The sequence below is a fragment of the Gekko japonicus genome, unplaced genomic scaffold (assembly GCF_001447785.1).
Source record: "Gekko japonicus isolate JY-2015 unplaced genomic scaffold, Gekko_japonicus_V1.1 scaffold1266, whole genome shotgun sequence".
NCBI lineage: Eukaryota > Metazoa > Chordata > Lepidosauria > Squamata > Gekkonidae > Gekko > Gekko japonicus.
In genome coordinates this window covers 489,364-515,379 of record NW_015169813.1, presented here as the reverse complement: position 1 = coordinate 515,379, position 26,016 = coordinate 489,364, and the positions used below count along the sequence as shown (strand labels likewise).

The 26,016-nt window shown below is 50.8% G+C and overlaps 1 protein-coding gene across 1 annotated transcript in view; it reads left to right on the top strand.

Moving 5' to 3' along the window:
- The first annotated feature begins 616 nt into the window (after positions 1-616).
- Positions 617-26,016, top strand: part of LOC107115443 (nuclear receptor ROR-beta-like) — a 50,249-nt gene continuing 24,849 nt past the window's right edge. The window contains 1 exon segment of the mRNA XM_015417152.1: positions 617-831. Within this exon segment, the coding sequence (XP_015272638.1) occupies positions 825-831 (7 nt within the window). The 5' untranslated portion in view covers positions 617-824.

Sequence of the window (26,016 nt, the reverse complement as noted above, 5' to 3'; positions counted from 1 at the left end):
GAAAGAAAGAAAGAAAGAAAGAAAGAAAGAAAGAAAGAAAGAAAGAAAGAAAGAAAGAAAGAAAGAAAGAAAGAAAGAAAGAAAGAAAGAAAGCTGCAGGGAAACTAGGACATAGAAGGAAGAAAGAGAAAGAGAGAAACAGAGATAAAAAGAATTCAGGGCCCTGTGTTTAGAACAAAATTAATATCTCTCCCCCCACCCCCGAGAACTGGATTGGAAAGGCAAGAACTATTTACATGCAAGGAAGAAACAGAAAGCCGGAGAGAACAGATCCGAATTATGTCACCCAGAAAGCCAGACCGAGATGACATAATGACATGGCTACAAGGATGCAAAGACAAGCAGGAAGGGGGGGGATGAGCCCCGGAGTCAGGGGCGGAGCGTGGGGGTGAAATTGACACGGGGTGGGCGGAGCCGAAGCCCTGGGGTTCGTCATGTGGATTTCCTCATGCTTCTCTTAGCAGCCTATTGCAGAAAGTAGGTTAGCAGATCTCTAAGAGCCGCCTTGACAGCGAAGGGGGGGGGGAGAGAAAGAAAAAAAGGAGGTGTGGAGAGTTTAGAAGGAGGAAGGCTATTACCAATAATTAGGCTAGCAAAACACAAACAGGGCAGAAGGAAGCCAAGGGGAAGAAGACAGGACTGGCGGCAGTGCTCAAGCTGGAGACTTCATCTATCAGTCTCATTTGAGAGAGAGAGAGATTTTCCCCCCCTTCCCCCCCAAAGGAGTTTTGCGCTTCTGAATTTTTCATGATATTCGCAGAAGAGGCTTAAACGAGCAAAAGAAAACAAGGAGGTGGGAAGAAAACCAGCGGAAAGAAAAGAAGATGCGAGGTAAGGTTATTGGAGGGATGAAGATCACAACTCGGGTGTCAGGGTACTTTTGACATTTCCCCCCCGTTGGTTTCAGGGCTTGACTCCCAGAACTTGCAAGGCAAGAGGCGGCTGTTAAAAGTGCTTCGGCTGAGCCCTGGATCGTGCCCTTGTGGCTTTAGAAAATGTTGGGGAATTGTCCTTCCCCGCATCCAGCAAGCTACTTCCCCCTCCCCTTTAAAACAGGGGTCACTTGGCCTGACTTTGTAACTTTCCATGGCTGCGGCTTTTAAAAATAATAAGATATTAAAAATGTGTGTCAGTTTATCTATTGGGGGGAGCTGAACTGCAGGTTGCTGGAAGGAGGGGGAAAAACCTGCTTGTTGATGTTTTGGAGTGCTTTAAACAAAGTTGGATTAAAGGCACAGGGCACACGATTACGATAATTGTAATTATTTTTTCCTTCCGAGCGGCTGTCCCTTAAGCAAAAGGCTTGGGACGGGCGCATGCAGTAAAGGTATAGAGCCTTCTTCTCTTATTTTTTCATGATTCAAAACAAATCCTATCCAGTTTGCTGTGTTTTGGGGTGAAAAGCAGCAGAAGACAGAGGGGAAGGGAATTATGACAATATGTTTTGTACGCTGGATGAGTTTGTTGCTGGGGAAGACTGGGGAAGGTCAGGGTGGTATGTGTGTAAATCCCACCTCCCCAAATGTTCTGCCTCTGCCCGCCATAGCCTTTTGTTATTTCCAAGGCAGATTAATTTCAACCAAATATATATATGTATTAATTTTGACTGCCAGTCTTAAACTGGTGTGGGATTCCCCCCCCCCAGCAAATCTCTTAATCTGTATTTCCATCTCCCCCACACACACACACACACTGGACTATTTCACATATAATTGGATGGGTTCTTGTATTCAGGCTTTTTTGGCTAGTATTTGCAACTGGCTGATGGGGGGGGGAAGTTGTCTGGTATTTGGCACTGGGGCTCTGGAAGCCTTCCTGTGGATGCAGATACACTTTGCATGTGCTCAGGAGCTTTGTGACTCTGTAGGGGGCATGGGTGATGTATTTCCCCCCCACACCCACCCCAGATTTTAAGTAACAACAAGCATGCCTTTTGCTAGGAGAATATGGGTGGCTAAGGGTGGCTAAAGGCTTTTTCGAGTGGGCAGCCCCTGGCTGCTGTTTTCCTGTTTTGTGTAGTTTTTAAACAGGCTTCTTTCCAGATTTGCTATTTTAACCTATCTCTGCAAAAGGGGAGGAATGACGGAGGGGTGGGTGGAAAAGGATAACCAGAAAAATAGCCCATCTGGAAGTCTGGGGTGGAGTGAGGATGTGGGGAAAGCTGTTGGGGTTTTCTTAATTAAAAAAAAATGCATTTGATGTCACGGTCAGAACTTCCACTGCGGTCAGGTGCACCAGGATCAGGCCCTTTGAGCTGCCTCTCCTGCTGCTAAAAGTCTTGGGTTTAGTGCAAATAGTCAGGAAAGAGACTGACCTTTTCTTCTGGGCGTAGAGGTGGGCCTTAAGTTTGGGGAGCCGGGGAAGGGAGTGGGGGGGTTGGGATAGAAGCCCTCCCTTGTCTGGTCAAATGTATCCGAGGTGGTTGAATGATTAGGGAGGGGAAGAAAAGGGGAACTGAGTGTGAAGCAGCTTGGAGGGGGGGGGTCTACATGTGTGTAAGGTTCCTGCACATTAGTAGTCTCCGGACATGATGGCGTCATCCCATGGCAAGTTCCTCCATTGCATTTTTCCTTAGTTCAGTGTGAAAGATTCTCGGGCATGTTCTTTGAAATTGGGAGCTCCAGGTGGGAAGGGCGGACCCTGTCCTGAGCTTGGCCCCCTACAGTTAGATCAGGGCTTCCAAAGAGACAGACCACCTTGGCCTGGATTTCTATTCCCACCCTGGCCGATTGCTCTCCGTGCAAAACCGGGCACCTTGGTGACTCTGATGTGCAGATTCTGCATTCAGCTACTGCCATCTGCTGACCCAGTTTTTAGGGTCATGACCCATGGCTTGGGGGGGGAAACCTGTTTTTCAGGCCTATGAAACCATAGGACGGATATACAGGGAGAGTCTTGGATGTGCGTGTGGGCATACGTGGGAGAGGACTCTTCCCCTGTTCTGGTTTTCTGCTGCTTAAGGCCAGCGACGCCCCGTTTGAAAGCAAGCGGCAACGGACAGCTGGATTCACTTCTGAGTGAACACAGGCAGAACACCGGTGCATGTCACTGACTGAAAATGTTTCGTGAAACCGTTTGTCCGAGCAGAGAATCGCAAGCTTTTGAGACAACAGGGAACTTGATGTCTCCCAAGGAATAGTTTGACGTCACGCAAAAGCTTGCCTATCTCCGCATCTTGCCTCAGTTAGCTGGTACATTGGTTTAGTGCAAACAATGGTCGTGAGGCTGGAGAATAAAACCATATGGGAGAAAAGATGATCCGAGACAACAACTTCAGCCAGGATGGGAGGTGTATAACTTGGGGGGTCTTGTTTGCTTTTGGTGGTAAAAGAAGCTCTTCCCCCCCCCAAGCAACGTTTCGTATCTCCTTTTCCTCCTCCTCCCACCTGCACCCTTTCAAAACCCTCTTTTCGTGGCTTGCATCGACGTCACATTGGTATCCTTTGGACAGAAGCCTTTTACGCATGTAGCATGGGGGATGATGCCGAGTCGGTCTGCGATCCAAATTCTGTTCGGCAAGTCCAGATTCAGCCGCTAGAGATGATCTCTGCCACCTGAGGCAAGGTTTTCTTTGGTCAGCTCCGCCGGCCGCCATCTTTCTAGCACCGCGGCCATTTTAACAGGCTACCCGTGTCTGTTTACAGCGCCAGCCATGCAAACATGGCCGACGCAGCTAGACAGTGTTGGGGGAGGAGGAGCGAAGTGGGCAGCGGGGAAAAGAATGATGTTCCAGCAAGATGTTTTGCCCACGATAATCGCTGAGCTTAGACATCTGGCAGGGTGCAGGGAGAGAAATCCAGCTTGACCCATTGGACAAGCAGGACTGTGCATGCGGTATAAGGGAACCAGGGCAGGGTAAGCAGTGAGGAGATTTCACTCAATTGCAATCGTTCGGCACTGAATTCTCCACTACGTCACACCTCCCGTCTCCATTTTCTTGGCTGCGCCACAATTCAGGTCTAGTGACCGAGCATATTTAGATTCCTGTGCAAGTGCCTTCCTTCATGCGCCTCCCCGTACATTTGGTCATAAAATTCGTAGGAAATGATCAAGGAGATACATACGAGCACCAAGCTAGGCCCCCACAGCAGCTGAGTGAAGATTCTGTATTTCCATCCTTCCACTGGTTTATCTTGTCTCAACAAGATTATTCGGGATCCATACAGGATCATGTTGAAACCATACTGGCTGCCTGAGCATGTGCAGAGCACAGCTGAGTCCACTATGACCCCCTGGACATATCAGCAACAGGGCCCCTTGTCTGGATCCATGCAATCTTTTTCTCAATCGAGTCCGGTATAAAATCAGATTTTGCTTCTATTGGGGAAAGTCTAGCCGTTCTAATTGAGACCCAGCGTGGCGTAGTGGTTAGCGTAGCAGGCTAAGACTGGAGACGCCCTGTGTTCAAATTCCTTCTCAACCACAAAGCTCACAGGGTGACCAATCACTCACTCACTCTCTCTGTCGCAGTTTAACCTACTGGACGGGGTTACAGTGAGGCTCAACTAGAGAAAAGAATCCTGTACGCTGCCTAGAGCTACTTGGAGGGGAAAGGCAAGATAAATATGTGATGACAGATAGACTCACTAAGTGATTTACATTTTGTCAGTCTAATCTACCTCGCAGGGTTGTTGTCAGGATAAAAAAGAAGGAACAGAGAGCCACTTATGCTGCCCCACACTCTTTGGATGAAGAGAGGGACTAAATAAATAGGTAGAAGTATTTAGAGGGGAAAGAAGAAACTGCAAATCATCCCTACAGAATTCCTTGTGTTGTTCTTTGAACTCAGAGGAATCTGTAGGGATAATTTCATATTTTTTTTCTACGTTCACCCCCCCAAATCTCCATTTTGGGTTCCCCCCCTCCTTTGTCCAAATCCATCTTGCAGCATCTTTCAAGCCCTTTCCTGCCTCCTTGCAGCGAATTTTCCCCACACAACAAGCCTGTTTTCCAGTGTGATTCGCGTGTTGATAAACCAGAGCAGTACGACATACACGCCTTGTACATATAAATGAGTATCAAGACCATACAAGGTGGGTTGGTAATGCGAAACGAGCCTATAGAATGGACAGCAAAGAACCGAAACTGCCCCCAAAATAGGAACGAATGGGGAGAAAAGGAAAGAAAGTTGGGAATGGTTCGACAAATGCCAGGGACACTTCACAAGCGTTCAGGGATTCAGAATAATGACTTCCCTCCTCCTGGTTAACAGGAGAACTGGGCAGGGTGTCCTTGCAGAATGTCAGATGGTACACATAGGGTTCCCAACCTCGGGACCTGGAGATCTCCTGGAATTACAACTGACTTCCAGACTACAGAGCTCAGTTCCCCTGGAGAGAATGGCTGCTTTGGAGGGCGGACTCTTGGGCATTAAACCCTATTGAGACCCCCTCCCCAAATCCTCACCTCTCCAGTCTTCACTCCCAAATCTCCAGGAATGTCTCAACCCAGAGTTGGCGACCCTGCATTCCCGTCCCTGCTCCTATGAAAGCTAATAGGCTGGCGGTCACATGGGTTCAAAGTGTCAGAAACCCGAAGGAGTTAACTCTCACTGGGCGTGTGCGGACAGATCATTATGGTTTGACTCCCGATGATCGTGATGGCTATTACGTAATACCTAGCGATATATGTCTCGCTCAGTCAGTATTCAAACTGCTCGTCATACATTTAGCATGATCACAGAATCGTAGAATGTTAGAGCCGGAAGGGACCTTGCAGGTCATCTAGTCCAACCCCCTGCTCTCTGCAGGAGCATAGCCGAAAGATAGCCCTGCAACATACCCAGAAGATGGTCGTCCAGCCTCCACTTGAAAACGTCCAGCGAATGAGCATCCACCACCTCCCGAGGCAGCCTGTTCCAGTGCTCAACCACTCTTACAGTTAGGAAGTTTCTCCTGATATTCAGCTGGTATTGACTCCCGTGTAACTTCCACCCATTAGATCTAGTCTTGCAATCCGGAGCAAGAGAGAACAGATCTGCTCCATCTTCTACACGACACCCCTTCAAATACTTGAAGACTGCACTCATGTCCCCTTTAAGCCTTCTCTTTCCCAGGCTAAACATACCCAACTCTTTCAGCCTTTCCTCACAAGACTTGGATTCCAACCCTCTCATCTGGTTATTTATTATTTATTTTATTCAATTTATACCCTGCCCTCCCCGCTGCACGGGCTGCGCAGACTGGTTGCCCTCTTCTGGACACGCTTGAGCTTGTCAACGTCCTTCCTAAAACGTGGTGCCCAAAACTGGACACAGTACTCCAGGTGAGGCCTGACCCTAGCAGACTAGAGCGGAACTACCACCTCCCGTGATCTGGACACAATGCTTCTGTTCATGCATCCTAAGATTGCATTAGTTTTCTTTTTCTTGTAATCCTTGCAACTGCCATGTTGGGTAGGTCCGGTTTTAGCTCCGGGAGTCAGCTGTGAGGCTGGCGGATGAACTGGGAACACTGCTTTGGAGCATATACAGAGTGCATCTCCGGCCCCTTTGAATGCTCTCAGCCAGCTTCCACATCTAGACCCAGGCAAAGAGCCATCCCTTTTTCATTTAAAAATCTTCTAGGCAGAGGTGGCCTCTGAGGGTTCCCCCCCCCCAGAAACTTGCTCCCTTCACATATACTCAGTGGCACTGTGTCCAGTGTTCCCTCTAAGCTGAGTTAGTGTGAGCTACTTCACAGGTTTTTAGGCTCTGGCTCACACATTTTTATCCTAGCTCAGGAAGGAGGGCTCCAGAGCAAACTAATTGATGCAGTAGCCAAATGGCTCGCTCACAACTTTAATGGCGGTAGCTCACAAAGTGGAATTGTTGCTCATAAGACTACACAGCTTAGAGGGAGCATTGACTGTGTCCAATGCCATAGGCGTAATCTTCGTGGGGGCGTCAGGGCATCAGCCCCCGCCGAAATTTTCAGGAAGGTGCTCAGCCTCCCCCGGGAGCCACCCTTGCTCCTAGCAAAGCAATGCCTCTGGCTCAGCCCCAGCCCCACCCCCCGGGAAATTGGAAAGTCTACACCCAATGCTCCCTCTAAGCTGTGGAGTCTTGTGTGCAAAAATTCTACTTTGTGAGCTGCTGGCATTCAAGTTGTGAGCGAGCGAGCGATTTGGCTACTGCATCGATTAGTTTGCTCTGGAGCCCATCCTTCCTGAGCGAAGATGAAAACTTGTGAGCTGGAGGCTAAAAAACTGTGAGCTAGCTCACACTAACTCAGCTTAGAGGGAACACTAACTGTGTCCCCAGTTGGTTATTCTTTAAAGCACCTAGGGGCACAGGGCAACTGAGTTTATGCAGAGCGCCTTTTCCTCGCAAAGGGAACCAGCCTGTTTTCAACAAGAGAGCCCAAAGAAACGGGGTTCTTGAGGTTGCGATGGGCAGTTTTTCATTGTGGGGCAGCCTCATGCAGAAAATATGGAAATGGCACTCAAAAAATAGCCAACAGGTCACTGTGATTGGTGAAAAGACAGTACAATTTAAAAAACAAACAAAACCTAAATTAAAATATCCAATGATAATCTTACTGGGTGGCTGAAAAGGAATGTGCCTCTGAGCACGTGTAGAGTGGGTTTTTCTTACTATTGAATAAGGTCTATTCAAGGTTAGTGACTTTTCAGGTCAAATGGTATGTCTTTTGTGTGAGGTTTCATTCCATCAGTTTTTAAAAAACCAGTTGTTTGGGGTTTTGGTCCCTGCAGGGTTGGTTTTACAAGCGAGAGGCCATGGTGTTGGCAGTATAAATGCAGATGTGGTTTCACCCTGGGTATGCTCTTGCATCATACCCATGTGAACATGTGAAGCTGCCTTATACTGAACCAGACCCTTGGTCCATCAAAGTCAGTATTGCATACTCCGGCTGGCAGCAGCTCTCCGGGGTCTCAGGCAGAGGACTTTCGCATCCTACTGTCTGGTCCTTTAAACAGAAGATGCCAGGGATTGAGCCTGGGGCCTTCTGTATGCAAAGCAGAGGCTTTTCCACTGAGCCACGGCCTTCCCAAACCCCTTGACACATTTCCCCAAAATGTGCCCATGGCCTATCCCGACCTCCGGCGGACATCTGTGCGGCATGCATGTCTTTGCAGACATTTTTGGTATACATATGGCTTATCCCTAACCGATAATGTGCGAATGCAACTCATATAGATTTGAAGGCGAGCACTGACCGATACCGATCTGTGATTTTCGAAGCATCTCGGCGAGGGAGTGAAAATTCGGTCTGCTGCAGCAGTATCGTGGAAACCAGAGCTCCGGTCTGGACATTTTCATTTCCTTGTGGAGATTCCTCTCATTCTCGTTCTCTGCTTCCTTCCCCACCCAGGTTTCTCATCACCCACTTTGCTGCCCCCCCCCCCGGCCCATGTTGTTAGATTCACTCACTGGGTCAGGTGGTGTCCAATGAGGACCAGCCTCTTGCGTTGCCCAAAGGCAAGTGGGCTGGAGAGGGAGCTTGTGGGTTTGTCGTGTACGAGAAACTGTCCCAGTGACCTAGATCCACTGTGGGAGTTAAGGGGGTGTCGAGGAAAAAGAAAAGATTGGAGAGAGAGTTAAGGAGAGAGGCGAGGAGTTTTATGAAGCTCTTAAGGGGAGGGGAAGGGAAAGGAGTTTGTGAGCCGCTCTGAGACTCCTTTGGGTAGTGAAGGGCGGGGTTTAAATCCAATTTCTTCTTCTTTCTTCTTCTTTCTTCTTCTTTCTTCTTTCTTCTTCTTCTTCTTCTCCATTTTGTGCACACAGGACAGCTAGGGGGAAGCCATAGAATTAACTCGGCATATTCTTTTGCTGCATCTGAGTGAAAAATTTCCAGATGATAATCTGGGGGCTCTAGTGGCTCTTGTGAATAAGGAGTTTTCTGGTCTGAACCTCAGCACTGTTGTGCGCTTGCACCTGAGGCGTGCCGCGCTTTATCAGCCTCTGCACCCCCACCCCCCCGAATCGGCACTAAGTGGGGATAATAACTGATGTCCCTTGCAGGGTTATTGCAAAGATTACAGAGTGAATGTATGTGAAGTATGTTCTGACTAATGCCAAATATTGTTCCTTTCGCAGTTAAGCTGCCTATCAGGAAGTCCCTGGTTCCAATCTCGCCTCCGCCAGCTGGTATTAGGCAAGCCCACATACTCTCTTTCTCTCTCTCTCTCACTCTCAATTCCATTATAATAACAATAATAATAACACTGACCTACTTTGCAGGTCTGTTGTGAGGATGACAGAGATAATGAATGCAAACAGCGTTATGTAAGGGCTCCGCGTGATTATTGATCTGGTGAAATCAAGGGACGGGGAACGGATGTGTCAGAGTCAGAAGGGAAGAGATTAGTCTCTGTCCCAAAGAGTTTGCAATCAGAATTTCAAGGGAAGTGAAGGCAGTGGAGCAGGCCTGTAGCTAACGCGGGGCCCGCGGGGCCCGGCCTCCTAGCAGTTCTTATGGGCCCCCTTCCTGAGCCTCGGCTCCCCTACCCCAGCTCCCCCTGATTGCCTGTCAGCCTGTTGGCAGGGAGGACAAGGGCAGTAATTTCAGAGGCTGTCCCTGGTGCTGTGCCGCGGGAAGAGGCACTGGGGCTCCTTGGGGGGGGGGGAGCTGTACTCGGAGGCTGTGGCTGCTGCAGCCCTTGCCCTGGAACCTTTGATTGGATTAGCAGGTGGGCCCCCCCAGGCCCCCTCCCTAAAAAGTCCTTAGCTACGGGGCTGCAGTGGAGGGAATGGAGAGGCAAGGGAAATAGGAGAAGGAAATAGGAGAAGGATTGCGGTGAAGGGGTAGAGGGGTAGAGGGGGTGCTGTGGCTCAGTGGCAGAGCATCTGCTTGGCATGCAGAAGGTCCCAGGTTCAATCCCCGGCATCTTCAGTTTAAAAGGACCAGGCAAGTCGGTGATGTGAAAGACCTCCACCTGAGACCCCAGAGAGCTGCTCCCAACCTAAGTAGGCAAAACTGAACTTGATAGACCGATAGTCTGATTCAGGATAAGGCAACTTCTTGTGTTCAGCACCTGCTTTGTGGGCAGAAGGTCCCAGGTTCGAATATCACCACTATTAATAAAGGATCTCAGGGAACAGGCCTCAGGAAAGACTCTTCTCTTGGAGCGCTGCTGCCAGTCAGAGCTGGAGATACTGATCCAGTCTAAAGCAGCTTCATATTAAGGGCTATATGTCAGTCCATTGCCTGATTTCGTGGAGGGGCCATGACTCAGGGGGCAGACCATCTGGTTTGCATGCAGGAGGTCCCAGGTTCAATTCCCGGCATCTCCAGCTAAAGACCGTTCTCAGCCTAAGACCCCTGGAGAGCTGCTGCCAGTCAAAGTGGGCAATACCAAGCTAGACAGGCCAAGGGTGGAAGCAGCTTGCAGATGCCCGTGAACGTTTTGCAAATGCAATTTTGTGTGTTCAGGCTGGGCTCTGACAGGGATGTGGTTGGAAGGGTGGATATCCTCTTACTTCCCCTCCACACGCCCTGTTCCACGCCGTAGTCTGGAGAAGAGGTCTGTGGGTTCAGTTTTGCTCTTCCCTGTCGGAAAAAAAATGCTTGCCATGGTGGAAAGTCGGCAGTTGGCATTCTAGGATGTTGTGGGGGTTTTTTAAGTAACCAAAACAGGTGGAGAAGGGAGCAGAACTCAAACAGATGGGATTTTTTAACCCCAGCAAGTAGCTTTGGGATGGAGCTAGGAGAGATCCTTAGCAAACTTGAATGGTATCTGACGAAGTGACGGTGACTCACGAAAAGCATCTCCCCTGCCACATATTTGGTTAGTCTTTAAGGTGCTAATTGCTCTTTTCTCCTACTAACCATTCAAGGGAGGGGCTAAAAACCGTTGTTCCTGTTACGGGCCGCTTTCACACACACTCAATAATGCACTGTCAGTGCACTTCTCAGCAATCATTTCCAAGTGGATCTTCCCAGGGGGTCATTTCATAGAAAAAGAGGTGCAGGAGCTCATTAGCATAACTCATTAGCATAACTTATTTGCATATGCCACACCCCCTGACATCACCGGAAGTGTGTCAGACGGCAACACCCACCGCTCAGGCTCCACTGGACTGTTTTGGATTGCTAGCTATTGGGGGGGGATGTGCAGATCTGTCCTCACAGAGGAGGGAGAGCTTGTACCTGAATAAAACCTGGTCTTAAAGGTGCCACTGGACTGTTTTGGACCAGGGGGCGGGGGGGCCTCTGCAGCTTACCTGGCTGCTTCTTGCTCTGACTGAGGGCTGCTGGGAGCAGAGGGTGGGGCTTGTTGCATGTGCCCGCCCCCTGGGCTCTTTACTGCCGGAGCTCCGCTCCTGTGCGCTCCTGCAGGAAATGACCCCTGGATCTTCCTATGAGAAAATACAGCTGCAAACAATTGCTAAAGTGCATTAAACATGCTTTGAAAGAGCCCTGACCTGGATAGCCCAGGCAAGCCCGATCTCTGCAGATCTCGGAAGCTAAGCAGGGCTGACCCTGGAAACTACTTGGAAGGGAGACCTCCAAGGGATACCAGGTCCGGAATGCAGAGGCAGGTAATATCAAGCCACCTCTCTGAAATGTCCCAGTCTCATTAGGGGTCGCCAAAAGTCACCATGACTTCCAGGCATGCAAACACAAGTACACACACACACACACACACACAAGAGTTTTTTTTAAGTACTTTGAAAGTGCATTTTCCAACATATATGAAAGGAGCCTGGGGTTTTTTGGCGGGGGGGCGCTCATAAAGATCTGTGAACCAGGCCAGCAAATTCAGTCAGTTTGGTGTAGTGGTTAGGAGCATGGACGCTAATCTGGGAGAACCAGGTTTGATTCCCCGTTCCTCCACATGCAGCTGCTGGTGTGACCTTGGGTCAGTCACAAGTTCTCTCAGAGCTGTTCTCTCAAGGGCAGTTCTCAAGAGAGCTCTCTCAGCCCCACCTACCTCACAGGGTGTCTGTTTTGGGGAGGGGAAGGGAAAGAAGTTTGTAAGCCACTCTGAGACTCCTTCGGGTAGTGAAAGGCAGGGTATAAATCCAATCTCTTCGTCTCTTCTCCTCCTCCTTCTCGTCCTCCTCATCCTCCTCCCTGTTGGAACCTTGGGAAAGTTTGGGGTAGCTTGTGCGTGTGAATAGTCACTGGCTTTCTCACTTGTGACTAATAGATATTGTGTCCAGGAAGCTGGGGGGGGGGAGTCTGTAAAGTTACTAGGGTTGCCAGCCTCCAGGTGGGGCCTGGAGATCTCCCGCTTTTGCAACTGATCTCCAGCTGGCAGAGATCAGCTCCCCTGGAGAAAATGGCTGCTTTGGAGGGTGGACTCTGTGGCATTGTACATTGCTGAGGCCCCTCCCCAAACTCCGCCCTCTCCTGGCTCCACCCCCAAAGTCTCCAGGTATTTTCCAACCCAGACCTAGCAACCCTAAATGTTACTTAGTTTTCCTTCTAAGGCAAAGGGAAAATGTTGTGGGCTATTTTATTTATTTAATTAATTAATTTAGTTCATTTGTACCCCGCCTTTCTCTGCAATGGGGACCCAAGATGGCTAGTGACTTAGGCTCATTAACTAGTTTCTGGGTACTGATAGATCACAGTGAGAAGCTGATGAGATGATGCATTCCCTCCCTTTATCTTTTCCTCTCTCTCTCTCTCTCTTTTAAGACCTGGGGTCTACTGTTCATCTCCCCCTCTGTCACCTGGTTTGAAGTCTTTGGGCTAGAATGGTAAAATATACAGTCTGTCTGAGAATATGAACCCCTTAGACTTTGACCAGAAGGAGAAGAGAAGAGGAGACTGGATATACCCTGCCCTTCACTACCTGAAGGAGTCTCAGAGCGATTTACAATCCCCTTTCCCTTCCCCTCCCCACAACAGACACCCTGTGGGGTAGGCGGGGCTGAGAGAGAGCTCTTTTGAGAACTGCTCCCGAGAGAACAGCTCTGAGAGAACTTGTGACTGACCCAAGGTCACACCAGCAGCTGCATGTGGAGGAGTGGGAATCAAACCCGGTTCTCCCAGATTAGAGTCTGCGCTCTTAACCACTACACCAAACGACAGTCCTCCGGTTTCTTAGAAAATCCTGCACTTCAATCTCGTGTATGTAGGGGCTCTGGGGGAAAAACACTCAATACGCGCTCAGAAGCCTCTCTCTTTAGTACCTGCTATACTACAGAGGAGCATTGGGAAAAGTGGTTGCGGGGCTGAGCTTAATGCTCTGGTACAGGAGAGTTCTGGGCAGTGTTCCCTCTAAGCTGTGGAGTCCTGTGAGCAAAAATTCTACTTTGTGAGCTGCTGGCATTAAAGTTGTGAGCGAGCGATTTGGCTACTGCATAAATTAGTTAGCTCTGGAGCCCTCCTTCCTGAGCTATGACAAAAATGTGCGAGCCAGAGGCTACAAAACTGTGAGCTAGCTCACACTAACTCAGCTTAGAGGGAACACTGGTTCTGGGTGAAGGTCAATTTGTGCCGCTAAACAACCATTGATAAAAGCGGTCCTCGGTGGTCTCCTTCTGAGAGCTTCACACCCACCTCCTTCACTCAGTGATCTTGCTAATCTTCCCATGTGGGACTGCACAGAAGCCACGACGATGAAAACAAGGTTGCACTTACCTGTAACTGTTGTTCATCGAGTGGTCTTCTGTGCAGGCATACATCGCTTCCTGCCCTTGCTCTGGAACTTTAGTTTTCTAGGGGTCTCTGGTGGCGGCATGGGGAGTAGTGCCCCTCCTCCTGGTCATGTGAGTGTTTTGGCAGGAAAGCGCCAGATTGTATTGAAGGGCCTTATTAGGAGGACTTGTTGGAATCACAAAAGCACAAAGGGGCTGTGGCTCAGTGGTAGAGCCTCCGCTTGGCACGCAGAAGGTCCCAGGTTCAATCCCGGGCATCTCCAGTTAAAAGGACCAGGCAGGAGGTGATGCGAAAGACCTCTGTCTGGGACCCTGGAGAGCTGTAAAGAGGGTTTGTGGCTCAGTGGTAGAGCCTCTGCTTGGCACGCAGAAGGTCCCAGGTTCAATCCCCGGCATCTCCAGTTAAAAGGACCAGGCAGGAGGGGATGTGAAGGACCTCCGCCTGAGGCCCTGGAGAGTAGCTGCCAGCCTGAGTAGACAAGACTGACCTTGACGGACCGAGGGTCTGACTCTGTATAAGACTGGCTCATGTGTTCATGAAACCCCTCTTATGAAAACCTTGATTGAAAAAGCAGAGTTTTGGCCTGGTGATTAGAGGACTGGCAGCACCAGATGATACTCTAGGGGGGGAAGACATTTAAAGGTGAGGTGCACTCACTGAAAAGGCCCTGCATCCGGTCACCACCCCCCTCACCTTCTCAGGTGAAGTGCACAGAGAAAAGGGGATAGGAAGAAGGTCTTAACTCGCAAGCCAGACCGGGTGGGGGGCAGGCAGGCTGATCGCTGCTAATATTTATTGATATCGTACCATCAATGAAGGCTTTGCGGAGTACGACGTTCATCTTTATTTTGCAGGGCTAATCGCCCACAAATTGCTTCTCGAGGCAACATGCGACAAATTGAAATCCAATAGCAGTAGAAATCCTTAGCCATCACACAGCCCCTGCACGCTGAACATCAGTGTACACGTACACAACAAAAAGAAACCTTCAAGGGCAGCGATAGGTCATCAAACCAAGCCGCCTGAAGTATTTCGTATTTAATCATGCAAGTTCAGAATACGTGTCGATTCCTTTGAAAAAAGGAGCAGGCTTATCAGTGCTGGTAATGTCAGTAAATGGGTAACGCAAAATCCCATGGTGTGAAAAATTAGCCTCAAAAGACGAGGGTTGCCAGCTGTGGGTTGGAAAATTCCTGGAGATTTGGGGGGGCAGGGTAGCGCCTGGGTAAGGGAGGGACCTCAGAGGGGTGTAATGCCAGAAGCCCACCCTCTGCGGCTGCTATTTTCTCCAAGGGAGCTGATTTTGGTCGCCTGAAGCTGAGTTGTAATTCCAGGACATCTGTAGCCACCAGGGGTCATTTCGTAGAAAAAGAGGTGCAGGAGCTCATTAGCATAACTTATTTGCATAACTTATTTGCATATGCCACACCCCCTGACATCACCGGAAGTGTGTCAGAAGGAAGCACCCACCGCTCAGGCTCCACTGGACTGTTTTGGATTGCTAGCTATTGGGGGGGGGGGACGTGCAGATCTGCCCTCACAGTTGTGAGGCAGGCGGGGCTGAGAGAGTCCTGAGAGGACTGGGACTGGCCCAGGGTCACCCAGCCGGCCTCCTGTGTCTCTCAGAGTGGCTGACAATCGCCTTCCCTTCCTCTCCCCACAACAGGCACCTTGTGAGGCAGGTGGGGCTGAGAGAGCCCTGAGAGGACTGGGACTGGCCCAGGGTCACCAGCAGGCCTCATGTGGAGGAGGAGTGGGGAATCAACCCCAGGTTCTCCATATTAGAGTCTGCTGCTCTTAAACAGTACACCACGCTGGCTTCCTCTCTGGGCAAATAAGTGACTGAGTTTTTCCTTGCTTTATTGCCAAGGCAAGGCTGGTTCTTCGGCCAAGACCCCATAGTAACTGTTTGCAGCAGTGGCCTGCAGTTACCAACTCTAATTTGAGACATTCTTGGAGATTTGGGGGTGGAGCTTGGGAAGGGTGGGGTTTGGGGAGGGGAGGGGAGGGGAGGGACCTCAGCCGGGTAAAATACCATAAACTCCGCCCTCCAAAGCAGCCATTTTCTCCAGGGGGGCTGTTTTTTTGTTACCAGGAGATCAGTTGTCATTCCAGGAGATCTCCGGGGCTCCCATGGAGCTGTGGGCGCAGGGTTTCTTCTGTTTCCGATATTTAGGGTAGATATTTGGAGGCAGGGGACCCCCGTGATCCCAAACTGCAGACTGCCAATTAAGTCTCGAGTGCGATATATGATCTATGCCCTGGCAAAAAAAATTAATGTATTCTGCACCAGGTAATGCACCATTCTGCAACCGGTATACATTTATGCATGACTGGTTCGGGTTTTCCTGGCTGTGGGACAGGCAAGGTGAACCGCTGCCCATTCTGGGAGAGGAAGAGAAACTGAGACCAACAGCTTCGAATCTTCAGTCAGCCACCCTCACCGGCTTCTGAGATTTCAGCGGGTGTTGCTCACGTGCTTTGGGACCATAAGGACTAGCAACTTGGCTCTTTTTGAGATGAACGCTGAGGATTTGGGGAGTCTAATTTCTTCCTCACACTCAACAACAGAAGCACGGTGGGAGCAGAAACTGGAGTATGTACTCCTAGATGGTTCTGGGAGCTGGTGTAGCCTCGTGGTTTAGATCCAAGAGATGGCCTCTGCCATGAATTCACTCGGTGGACTTAGGGCACATCACTGACTCGCAGCCTAAGCTTCCCCCATCTGCAGTATCAGCTTACCTTGCAGGACTGTTGTTGTATTTGTTACGAGCAGGGGTCATTTCCTGCAGGAGCACACAGGAGCGGAGCTCCAGCAGTAAAGAGCCCAGGGGGCGGACACATGCAACAAGCCCCACCCTCTGCTCCCAGCAGCCCTCAGTCAGAGCAAGAAGCAGCCAGGTAAGTTGCAGAGCCCCCCCCCCAGCCCCCCGGTTCAAAACAGTCCAGTGGTACCTTTAAAAGTTTTATTCAGGTACAAGCTCTCCCTCCTCTGTGAGGGCAGATCTGCACGCCCCCCCCCAATAGCTAGCAACCCAAAACAGTCCGGTGGAGCCTTAGCGGTGGGTGTTGCCTTCTGACACACTTCCGGTAATGTCAGAGGGTGTGGCATATGCAAATAGGTTATGCTAATGAGTTATGCTAATGAGTTCCTGCACCTCTTTTTCTATGAAATCACCCCGGGTTACAAGATAACATGTTTAAAACACTTTGGGCCTTGAACGTGCTATGTAATTGGCAATACAAGAAGTCGTCTTTCCCTTGCTTCCTCGACTGTGCCACAGTCCCGATCGGATAGTGCGGACAAAGTATTTACAGCCCCCCCACCAAAGTCTGTCTCATTTCCACCCCCTCCATTGCCCCCAAGTCAGTAAAGACAAGCCAATTATGCATAAAGTGTAAACAGGAACACAGTACTGGTTCGTGTAGTCTAGTGGTTATGGTGTTGGAATCTGCTTTGGAAGCCCTGGGTTCAGATTCTCCACTTAGCTATGAAGCTCGCTTCAGCGTACTTGGGCCAGTCACTCTCTCAGCCTAACCTACCTCACAGGATTGTTGTGAGGATAAAACGGGGGACAGAAGAACCATATGTGCCACTGAGAACTCTTTGGAGTAAGGATGGAATAAAAATCAGATAAGGTGGGGGGGGGGCTCGAAAGGGATTATCAAGCACAAGGAGAGGAGTGGTAGTTATTTTCTTAAAGGAAAGGGGCCAAGGCTTGCCTTCCTCTGGAGGAAACTGCTTCAGGGCCAGCTGCGGTGCCAAGTCACTTCTGGAAAAGAAAAGAAAAAGTGACATGAGTAGCTCTAGGAATCGGTGGAAACTCTGTGGCAAAACCATAGAGTTTCTGGAGATTCCTAGAGCTACCCTGTGCCACTTCCTTTTTTTCTTACCCAAAGTGACATAGCGCTGCATGCATTGCTTTGAGGTTTTTAATATTTTTCTCCCACCTCCACTCTCAGCAGGGGGAGTGGGTGGCAAGGCCTCCTCCGTCCCCAAAAGGGAGAATGGGACCCCGAAAAGAACGCGTGTTCTTTCAAATGCAGACTGCAAGCACTCCAAAGTGAAGGATACGTAGGGTGTTTTTCTTTAAAGGAAGGGCAGTAAAGCTTCAGTTCCAACAGTCCTTGCCAAAGTCTCCCCCCCCACACCGTCCTAGTTATGCCTTAGTTTCCTCCCTGAAGCTTTGGACTAATGTCCTCACAAATCCCTGTTGGTTCCCTGGCCTCGAACCAGCAGGCGTTCTGATATTAATTGCTATTTCCTTCCGTTCCTCGGGGTGCCCTCTTTCTGCAGCATCGATTCACCTCCCCGCAAAGCGTTACGAGCCGGGCCCAGTTTTGTCCCCAAGAGCTGTGCCTGTTAAGTGTTCCTCTGCCGCAGGAGATTGGGGGGGGTGCCCGTGTCCCTCCCCAGGCATCCTTTCACCCCATCAGCCAACTACCTTGACTTTGCCAAACAAAATTAAAAAAACGGGATAACGGATTCTGATCTGAGCGCAGCCGCTCCCGGTGTGCTTGTCAGGGCATGCGAGCGCGGCTCGCGTGTGCCATGACACATAAAATTAATTTTACAGTTATGGCTTCTCGATGGTACCTCCCTCTGCATCAACTTTCTCTGAGGGTAATTGATTCCGTTGTGTCTCTGCGGGGCTGGCGTTGAGGGCTGGCCGGGAAGGGGAGTCACGGCCTCCGACCACAGACTTGGTTCGTATACTCCCACCAGGAAGGGGGGATTGCTCCATGTTGACACAGAGACTTCTGGGATAATTGCCCATTCCCTGCAGGGAGTTCTTATCCGCAGGACTTGCGGGAGTTCTGTCCGTCTTCCACAGCTATACCTCATCTTACCTCTCTGGAGAGCTTAGGGCACTGAACATAGCTCTCCCCTCTTCCACTCTCACAACAAGCGTGTGAGGTAGGCTTGGCGGACAGCGACTGGCCTAAGATTACTCACTGAGGGGTGTATGTATGTGCACAAAGGGAATGTCGCGAGGGGACATCTTTCTCTAGCCCTTCAAAACCTAAACGTGCCCTCTGTTTCTGCGTCGGCAGGAGTGACTGTGTCTCTGAATGAGTCACTGCACCAACGCATGCCTTTTCCCCACCCAAATCGGTGGTCTTTGCTTCCCATTAAACATGGGGAGCATCAGACCACGATGTCCAGGGCTTGACATGTGTGAGCAGGTTCACTCTTCCAGGCCTCCCACCATAGTGGGAGACAACCCCGCCCCCCAGCATCCTTCTGCTTTTCCAGCCTACATCCAGGGGTCATTTCCTGCAGGAGTGCACAGGAGCGGAGCTCCGGCAGTAAAGAGCCCAGGGGGCGGGCACATGCAACAAGCCCCACCCCCTGCTCCCAGCAGCCCTCAGTCAGAGCAAGAAGCAGCCAGGTAAGCTGCAGAGCCCCCCCCCCCAGCCCCCCGGTCCAAAACAGTCCAGTGGCACCTTTAAGACCAAGTTTTATTCAGGTACAAGCTCTCCCTCCTCTGCGAGGACAGATCTGCACGTCCCGTCCCCCCCAATAGCTAGCAATCCAAAACAGTCCAGTGGAGCCTGAGCGGTGGGTGTTGCCTTCTGACACACTTCCGGTGATGTCAGGGGGCGTGGCATATGCAAATAGCAAATATGCTAATGAGCTCCTGCACCTCTTTTTCTACGAAATGACCCCTGCCTACATCTGAGGTGCCGATGGGACAGAGTTGCCAGTCTCCAGGTGGCGGGTGGAGATCTCCTGGGACTACAACTGATCTCCAGGCTGCAGGGATCAGTTGACCTGGAGGAAACGGCCGCTTTGGAAGGTGGCATTGTACTCTATGACATTGTACCCCAAATGAAGTCCCTGCCATCCCCAAACCTTGCCCTCCTCGGGCTGCACCCCTAAAATCTCCAGGTGTTTCCCAACCCAGAGCTGGCAACCCTACAGTGAGAGGAAATGGGGTGTTAGGGTTGCCAAGGTCCAGGTGACAGCTGGAGGTCTTCTGGGATTACGACTGAGCTCCAGGCGAAAGAGATCCGTTCCCCTGGAGGAAGTGGCTGCTTTGGAAGGCGAACTCTATGGCATTATCTCCTGTTGAAGTCCCTCCCCTCCCCAAACCCCGCCCTCCCAGGGCCGGCTCGTTCACTAGGCGAACTAGGCGTTCGCCTAGAGCGCGCCGGCCCTTAGGGGCGCTAAACTGCACGCAGCGGTGGCGGCAGGTAGGGGATGGTTGCCTGTAAAGAGAATTTGGGGGGGCAGGGGAGGAATCCCTTCCCCACCTCCTTCTGTAGCTGCACTCTCTGCCCTCCCTCCCTGCCTTTCTCCCAGTCCAGAGTGTCATCATGGAACTTCTTTGCGGGCTCACGGAGAGGCACGCAGCGGCGGGGGGGAGACACAAGGTGAGGGGGGGCGCCACAAGGCAGCCTCACATGGGGGGGCTAGTTTCACCTAGGGCACCGAAAAACCTCGGGCCAGCCCTGCGCCCTCCCTAGGCCCCACCCCAAAGATCTCCAGATATTTCCCAACCTGGATCTGTGGAGCTGGCAACCCCGGGGGGGGGGGGAATGGAGAGAGAGTGCACCAGTTTTGGGCTGGCATACGCTTAAAACCGGAGGTGACATCATGGACGCGCTAGAATTTACAAAACCTGTACGGTAAAATCATGGAGTTTAACTTCTAGACTGTCTGATGATGTCACTTCTGGGTTTTGCCGGAAGTGATGTCATCGTGCCAGTGCATCAGACCCCGGCCCACAATTTCTCACAGAGTTGTCAGCGACTGCCCGCCAGCCCTACTGTTCACACTTTGCCAAATTGACAAAGCAATCTTCTTTTTTCATGAGTTTTTTTTCTCTTCCATAATTTTAGAGTTTTGTTTTTTAATTTCGATTCAGGAAGCTAGCATTGCCTCAGATAAGACTGCCAACTCTGGGTTGGGAAATTCTTGTAGATTTTGGAATGGGTTATAATGCCATAGATTCTACCCTCTGAAACAGCCATTTTCCAGGCCCATAGCTATGGTGGGGCCTTTGGGGGCTCCTCCCCCTTTTTTAAAGGCACAGCCCTACAAGAATTTCTCATGTAAATACTTTTTTTTCAATATTTTAAAAACATATTTTTAAAAGACATGCGCTCCTTTAAGCAGAGTGGGGTGCTGTAGTTGACTAATTCCCACACTGAGCAAGGGGGTTGGAGTAGGTGACCTCTAGGATCCCTTCTAACTCTGTGTCAAGAAACTGGTCGCCTTTAAGAGAGTTTTTCTGCCTAAGTGTTAGTTTTCTTGACAATAGAAGTCATCACCCCCCACCTGCCGGTTTGTTATCAGAATTGTTGCTTGGGCTGGCAGAAGTGATTAACTTGCAGCAGCTGAGAAGTGTCATTTAAAGTGGTTAGCAGCTTGCAATTTAGAGATCTAGCCTGGTGACAACTCTCTATTGGCTAAGTGGCTTTTCTTTCTGTACTGGGAACTTCAGCCCCACCAGAAAGAAAAATTGCCCCACAAGCCACAAAGTCCTGGCTACAGGCCTGCTGTTTTCTCCGGGAGAACTGATCTCTGTCATCTGTGATTCTGAGAGACCTCCAGGCGCCACCTGGAGGTTGGCAAGCCTAGCCTCAGAAGTTTGGGACATATACCCTTGACTCTGCCACCCTTCCTTGCAGGCCAAAACGGTGGGCCTCCTCCTCTGCCATCTTGGCTGTTTTTAGGCCTTCCTTCACAAACCCGCTCGCCTCCTTTACCGAGCAGAAGACACACTCTGGATAGTTCTCCTCTCAAGACTTCCCTTCCTGCGTGAACAAATCCGTGGAGGGTGCCCATCACCCAGGTGGAGCGAGGGGTTGTTTGTCATCTGCCCCACGCCCTGTTATTTTAGAGCAATCCAAGGAATCATGCCGGTTTACTTGGAAGTCCGGTGGGCGGCGATGCAGCGAGGAGAATTTATAGGCTAAGTTGGCAGGCACGCCCTGAGCTGCGTCTGCCCGCTCGGGAGGAATGTGGATCATCTGCCATAGCCGGTGCCAAAGTCGTCCCGAGGTGTGGGCGTTGCCTGTTCTACTGAAACCCTTTGGGTGTTGCCACCCATGCGTCGCAGGGTCATTGTTTAGGGAGCCGGTTTGCGCCCCCCCCCCCCCCGCAGGCCTTGTCATAGGGAAGGAGTGATATAATGGGGTCTTCCTGAGGCAGGTGACGTGAAGTTAGATGGGGGGGATCAACATCTGGAGACCACCAGGCCAAACCCAGTTTTTGAGTGGCTTCCTGAGTATTCCAGTGTGTGTGTGGGGGGGGAAACCTCAGGAAAGGCTTGGAGAGTCTCCGCCAGTCCCACAAGGTTGCCGGATCCACGCAGTGAAAGATGGCTCTTTATATCCTGCCTGTATTTGAGTGGCCCGAGACAAGCATTTCACTGTGCCCAGAATCTCATGTATACCTGCGTTATGAAGCAACCACCATTGCGTATCGAGACAGGAGCCAGTTTGGTGTAGTGGTTAAGTGCGCGGACTCTGATCTGGAAGAACCAGGTTTGATTCCCCACTCCTCCACTCGTAGCTGCTGGATGACCTTGGGCAAGCCACAGGTCTGTCAGAGCTGTTCTTGAAAAGAGCAGTTTTTGTCAGAGTTCTCTCAGCCCCACCTACCTCACAGGGTGTGGAGAGGGGAAGGGAAAGGAGTTTGTAAGCCGCTCTGAGACTCCTTCGGGTAATGAAGGGTGGGGTATAAATCCAATCTTTTCTCTCTTCTTTATTTGTCTTTATTTACTGGTATGTATTAATTTTTTTGGTATTTATTTTTATATTTCCTGGTATTTATTAATTTATACCCCGCCTTTCTCCCCAAAGCGGATCACCATCTTTCTTTCCTCCGTTTTACCCTCCCAACAACCCTGTGAGGTAGGTTAGGCTGAGATTGTGCAGCTGGCCCGGAACCACCCAGCAAGGTCTCCACTGCAGAGTAGGGAGGTGTTGGGGGAATATTTCCCCTCTAGTACATTTTTCTCCTAAGGAGCTCAAAGCGGCATCTGTGGTTTTCCTTTCTTCACACTGTTTTCTCTCAGCACCCTTGCGAGGTAGTCTAGGCTGAAAGGGAATGACTGTCTTAAGTTCTCTTGGCAGGGATTTGAACCCAGAGACCAACACTATTGGTATTCGTCTCTGTGTGTGTCTCTCTCTCATGCACGCACTCATTCATACCTTTATGGAAGTTAAATCCCTGAAAGGGCAGGTACATCTTGACTCTAACATACACACAGTTTGCCTTGCGCATGCTTTTCACCTCTCTGAATACCAAATCTCACCAATCGATTGAATCTCGCCGATTGTGCTACAATCGATCGTTCTTTAGTAACTCCTAGCTAGTTCCTTGGTACCCAAACATTCTGCAAAGTGGAAAGAGAACACGGATCGATCCCCTGTGCCCAGCTGCCAACTACAGCAGAGGTGCTGGTTGCCAGGTATGAAGCCAGCAGCCTCCCCCTGTTGTTTGTACCTTGAGGTAGACTGCCCCTGAACACAGAGGTTCCATCAATTTGTAACCGTTTATCGGCCTATATTTCCACATATCGTTAATGGGAGAAACGTTCAATCGGTCTCCCGGTTTTCTGCAGAGGGACTGAAACGTAGAAACTGCTTTTCTCCCCCCCCCCAACCCCGCTCCTTTCTGGCCTGCTGAGTTAATTCAGCCGAGTGGGAGTTACGCAAGTGCCTAGGGAAGTTATATCGGAGGCAGAAAGTATGTCAGTAGGGCAGCAAGATGACGCCGTGTGCTTGGCACAAGCCTGACAGACAGGCCCGACGCCCAACGGCATCCGCCACTGAGTCAACAAGCAGGCCCGGCGGCCCAATGGGCGAGTGTGGCCAGGGCGGGCCCCTTCCCTCCGGATCCCGCTTGTACGTCAGCGGCGTGTTTAGCAGATGGCGGTTATATAACTGTGCGCGGTTGCAGCCTCCGCGTGCCAACCACAACAAGAAGGCCTCGGGGAGAGAAGTTGGGCAAGAGAGAGAGGTTGCCAAGGGCGAAGGGACTCGGTTCCCTTGGTGGGACCGCCTTGCCTTTCTCGATTTGTTGTGGGATGCAGGAAGAGGGGAGGAAAGGGAGGGAATGGGTGGGAGCTTCTGATTTCCCCGTTGTAATAAATTCTGATTCCCTCGGCAAGATAAGCCTTCAGGGCTCAGGTGGCGTTGCTTTGGTTCGGCCTACGAGGTTGTTTTCCTTGGGTCGTGTTGCCGGGTTCCTCTTGGCCGCCAGCAAGGGGGCCCGGGTTGCCAGCTCCAGGCTGGGAAACTCCTGGAGATTTGGAGGTGGAGCCTGGGCGAGGACAGGGACCTCAGTGGGGTGCAACGCCACAGAGTCCACCCTTCCAAAGCAGCCATTTTTCTCTCTGATCTCTGTACTCTGGAGATGAGCGGTCCTTCCGGAGGATTCCCAGGTCCCACCTGGAGGCTGGCATCCCTAGTTAATAGCCAATCCATTTCATTCCTTATATTGGAAGATTATTGGGGGGGAGGGTTGTTCCATTTGCCTGGATTACTGGGTAAAAGTAGGGTTGCCATTCCCCAGGTAGGGCCTGGAGATGTCCTGGGATTACAACTGATCGACAGGCGACAGAGATCAGCCCCCCTGGAGGAAATAGCCGCTTTAGAGGGTGGAGCCTGTGGCATCGTACCCCACTGACGTCCCTAAAAAAAAAAAAAAAAGGTTTTGGACCCTGGGTTGGAACCGCCCAACTGGGCATGCAGGGATTTGGTCTGGAAAGCACCCTGCACGCTCCCAGAGGGCTGTGATCTCCATCACCCATGGGGGAGTCCACGAATGAACAAGCAAAGAGAGGCCCCGAACGCCAGGAGGACAGCTGCATTCATACCTTTTGCATTATTTGTATTGATGGGTACTTTTGAACATTCGTCTCGAACATTCTCACGATTCGCATTCTCACGATTCGCATGACTGTACAGTGTGGTTGGTAGATGGCGAATGTGAAAAATGATAGCCGGGGCAAGGGTGGAACATGAGGGCAGGGAAAGGTCACCCATACACACCCCATTCCCCTCATGCCCTGTTGCACAAAGTTATGCTTTCAGGTTTCTGTTTTTCAGGCTTAGTACCAAATCCTTTGAATTGATACCTGCCTTTCTCCCTGATATAGTAACCCCTGTGCAGGAAGCTCTTTGGTGTGCATACCTGGTTTCAGGTGGCTGAGTTTGGCCCTGCCTCAGTAATGCTGCCTCTAAAATGGGTGTGAGGCTTCCCCCATTATGTTAAAAACGGATAGGAACAGGCAAGCACCGCGGGAAGAAAACATGGTCTCTGAAATATCTCATAACAGAGGAGCTTTCTCTCCAGAGGGGAAGAAGGAAATCAATTTTTAAAAATATCTCTTCCCTCTTGCAGTGAGTCATCCCCTTTTTCAAAAGACACAACAACCCCGCAAAGCTGAGGCCGGCAGCATAGCTATATAAATAAAACCCCCAGTGTGGAATTGCAGGCAAGGAAAGTCGCTTGTGTTGCAGAGGCACAGAAACTGCCCGTGTCCCACGCAGAAAATCCTTTCTAGCTGTGTTTTTTTGTAGAGACAGCGTATGCCGAGTGAGGAACTGTTTTCTTGTCGTGGAAGCCAGTTCCAAAGCAGGGCCTCGGGAGACTCAAAAGCCAGGTTGCAGCCCCGCTAAATGAGCTCTGTCCCCAAAACTGTAATGAGTTCAAATTCTGCCTACTGGAGTTGGGTCTCTGTAGTAAATGTTTCCTCCTCCCTGCAAAGAGAAATCTAGCCCTGCAAGCAGAAAGGTCATTCCCTCGCTCTCTTTGCTCGTGGTGTTCGTTTTCTACCGGATGTGAGTTTTGAACCTAGAGAAGCCCCGCGAAATGCAAACCTACCCCCCCGTACTCCCCCAACTGTGTGAACCGAGCGTCGCGAAGGCCAAAGGAGAAAAGTCTGACCTAGTTTGCTGTGCGTACGTGAAGAGGAAGAAGGAACCTGGAAGGTAGCCCTGGAGAGCCCCACTTTGGGGAGAGACCCAGCAGGAAGATTCTGGTTGCTTTGCATAAACGAGTGTCCCCTGGCAAGCCAAGCTGACGGAAGAAAGAGCTTTGCCAGCTCTGTTGTGGGTGAGTCCTGATGCCTGGATTGATACTTTTCTCTTGGGAGAAACTCAAGCTTATTTAACCCAGAGTGGGCTCCAGGGGGCGGCACCATCAGGCAGCAGCCAAGAGCCCCTTGGCCAAGGATAAACCAATTTTGCAGAGGGCTCCCCAGAAGACCAAAAGGGCCGTGAAAACAGAACTTTTTAGGCAGGCATTCCAATAGGAGCGATGTCTTACCAGCAGCGCCCTGTAGGGCTGCCAAGTGGGGGCGGGGGGCAGGTAAACCCCCGCTTTGGAGGCCCGATTTCCAACGCCGCGGAATCGAGCCCCGGGGGGAACCCCACCCCTGCATGCGCGTCACCAGGAAGTGACGTGGGCACGCCGGGCACGCTGGGGGCGGGGCCACGGCCA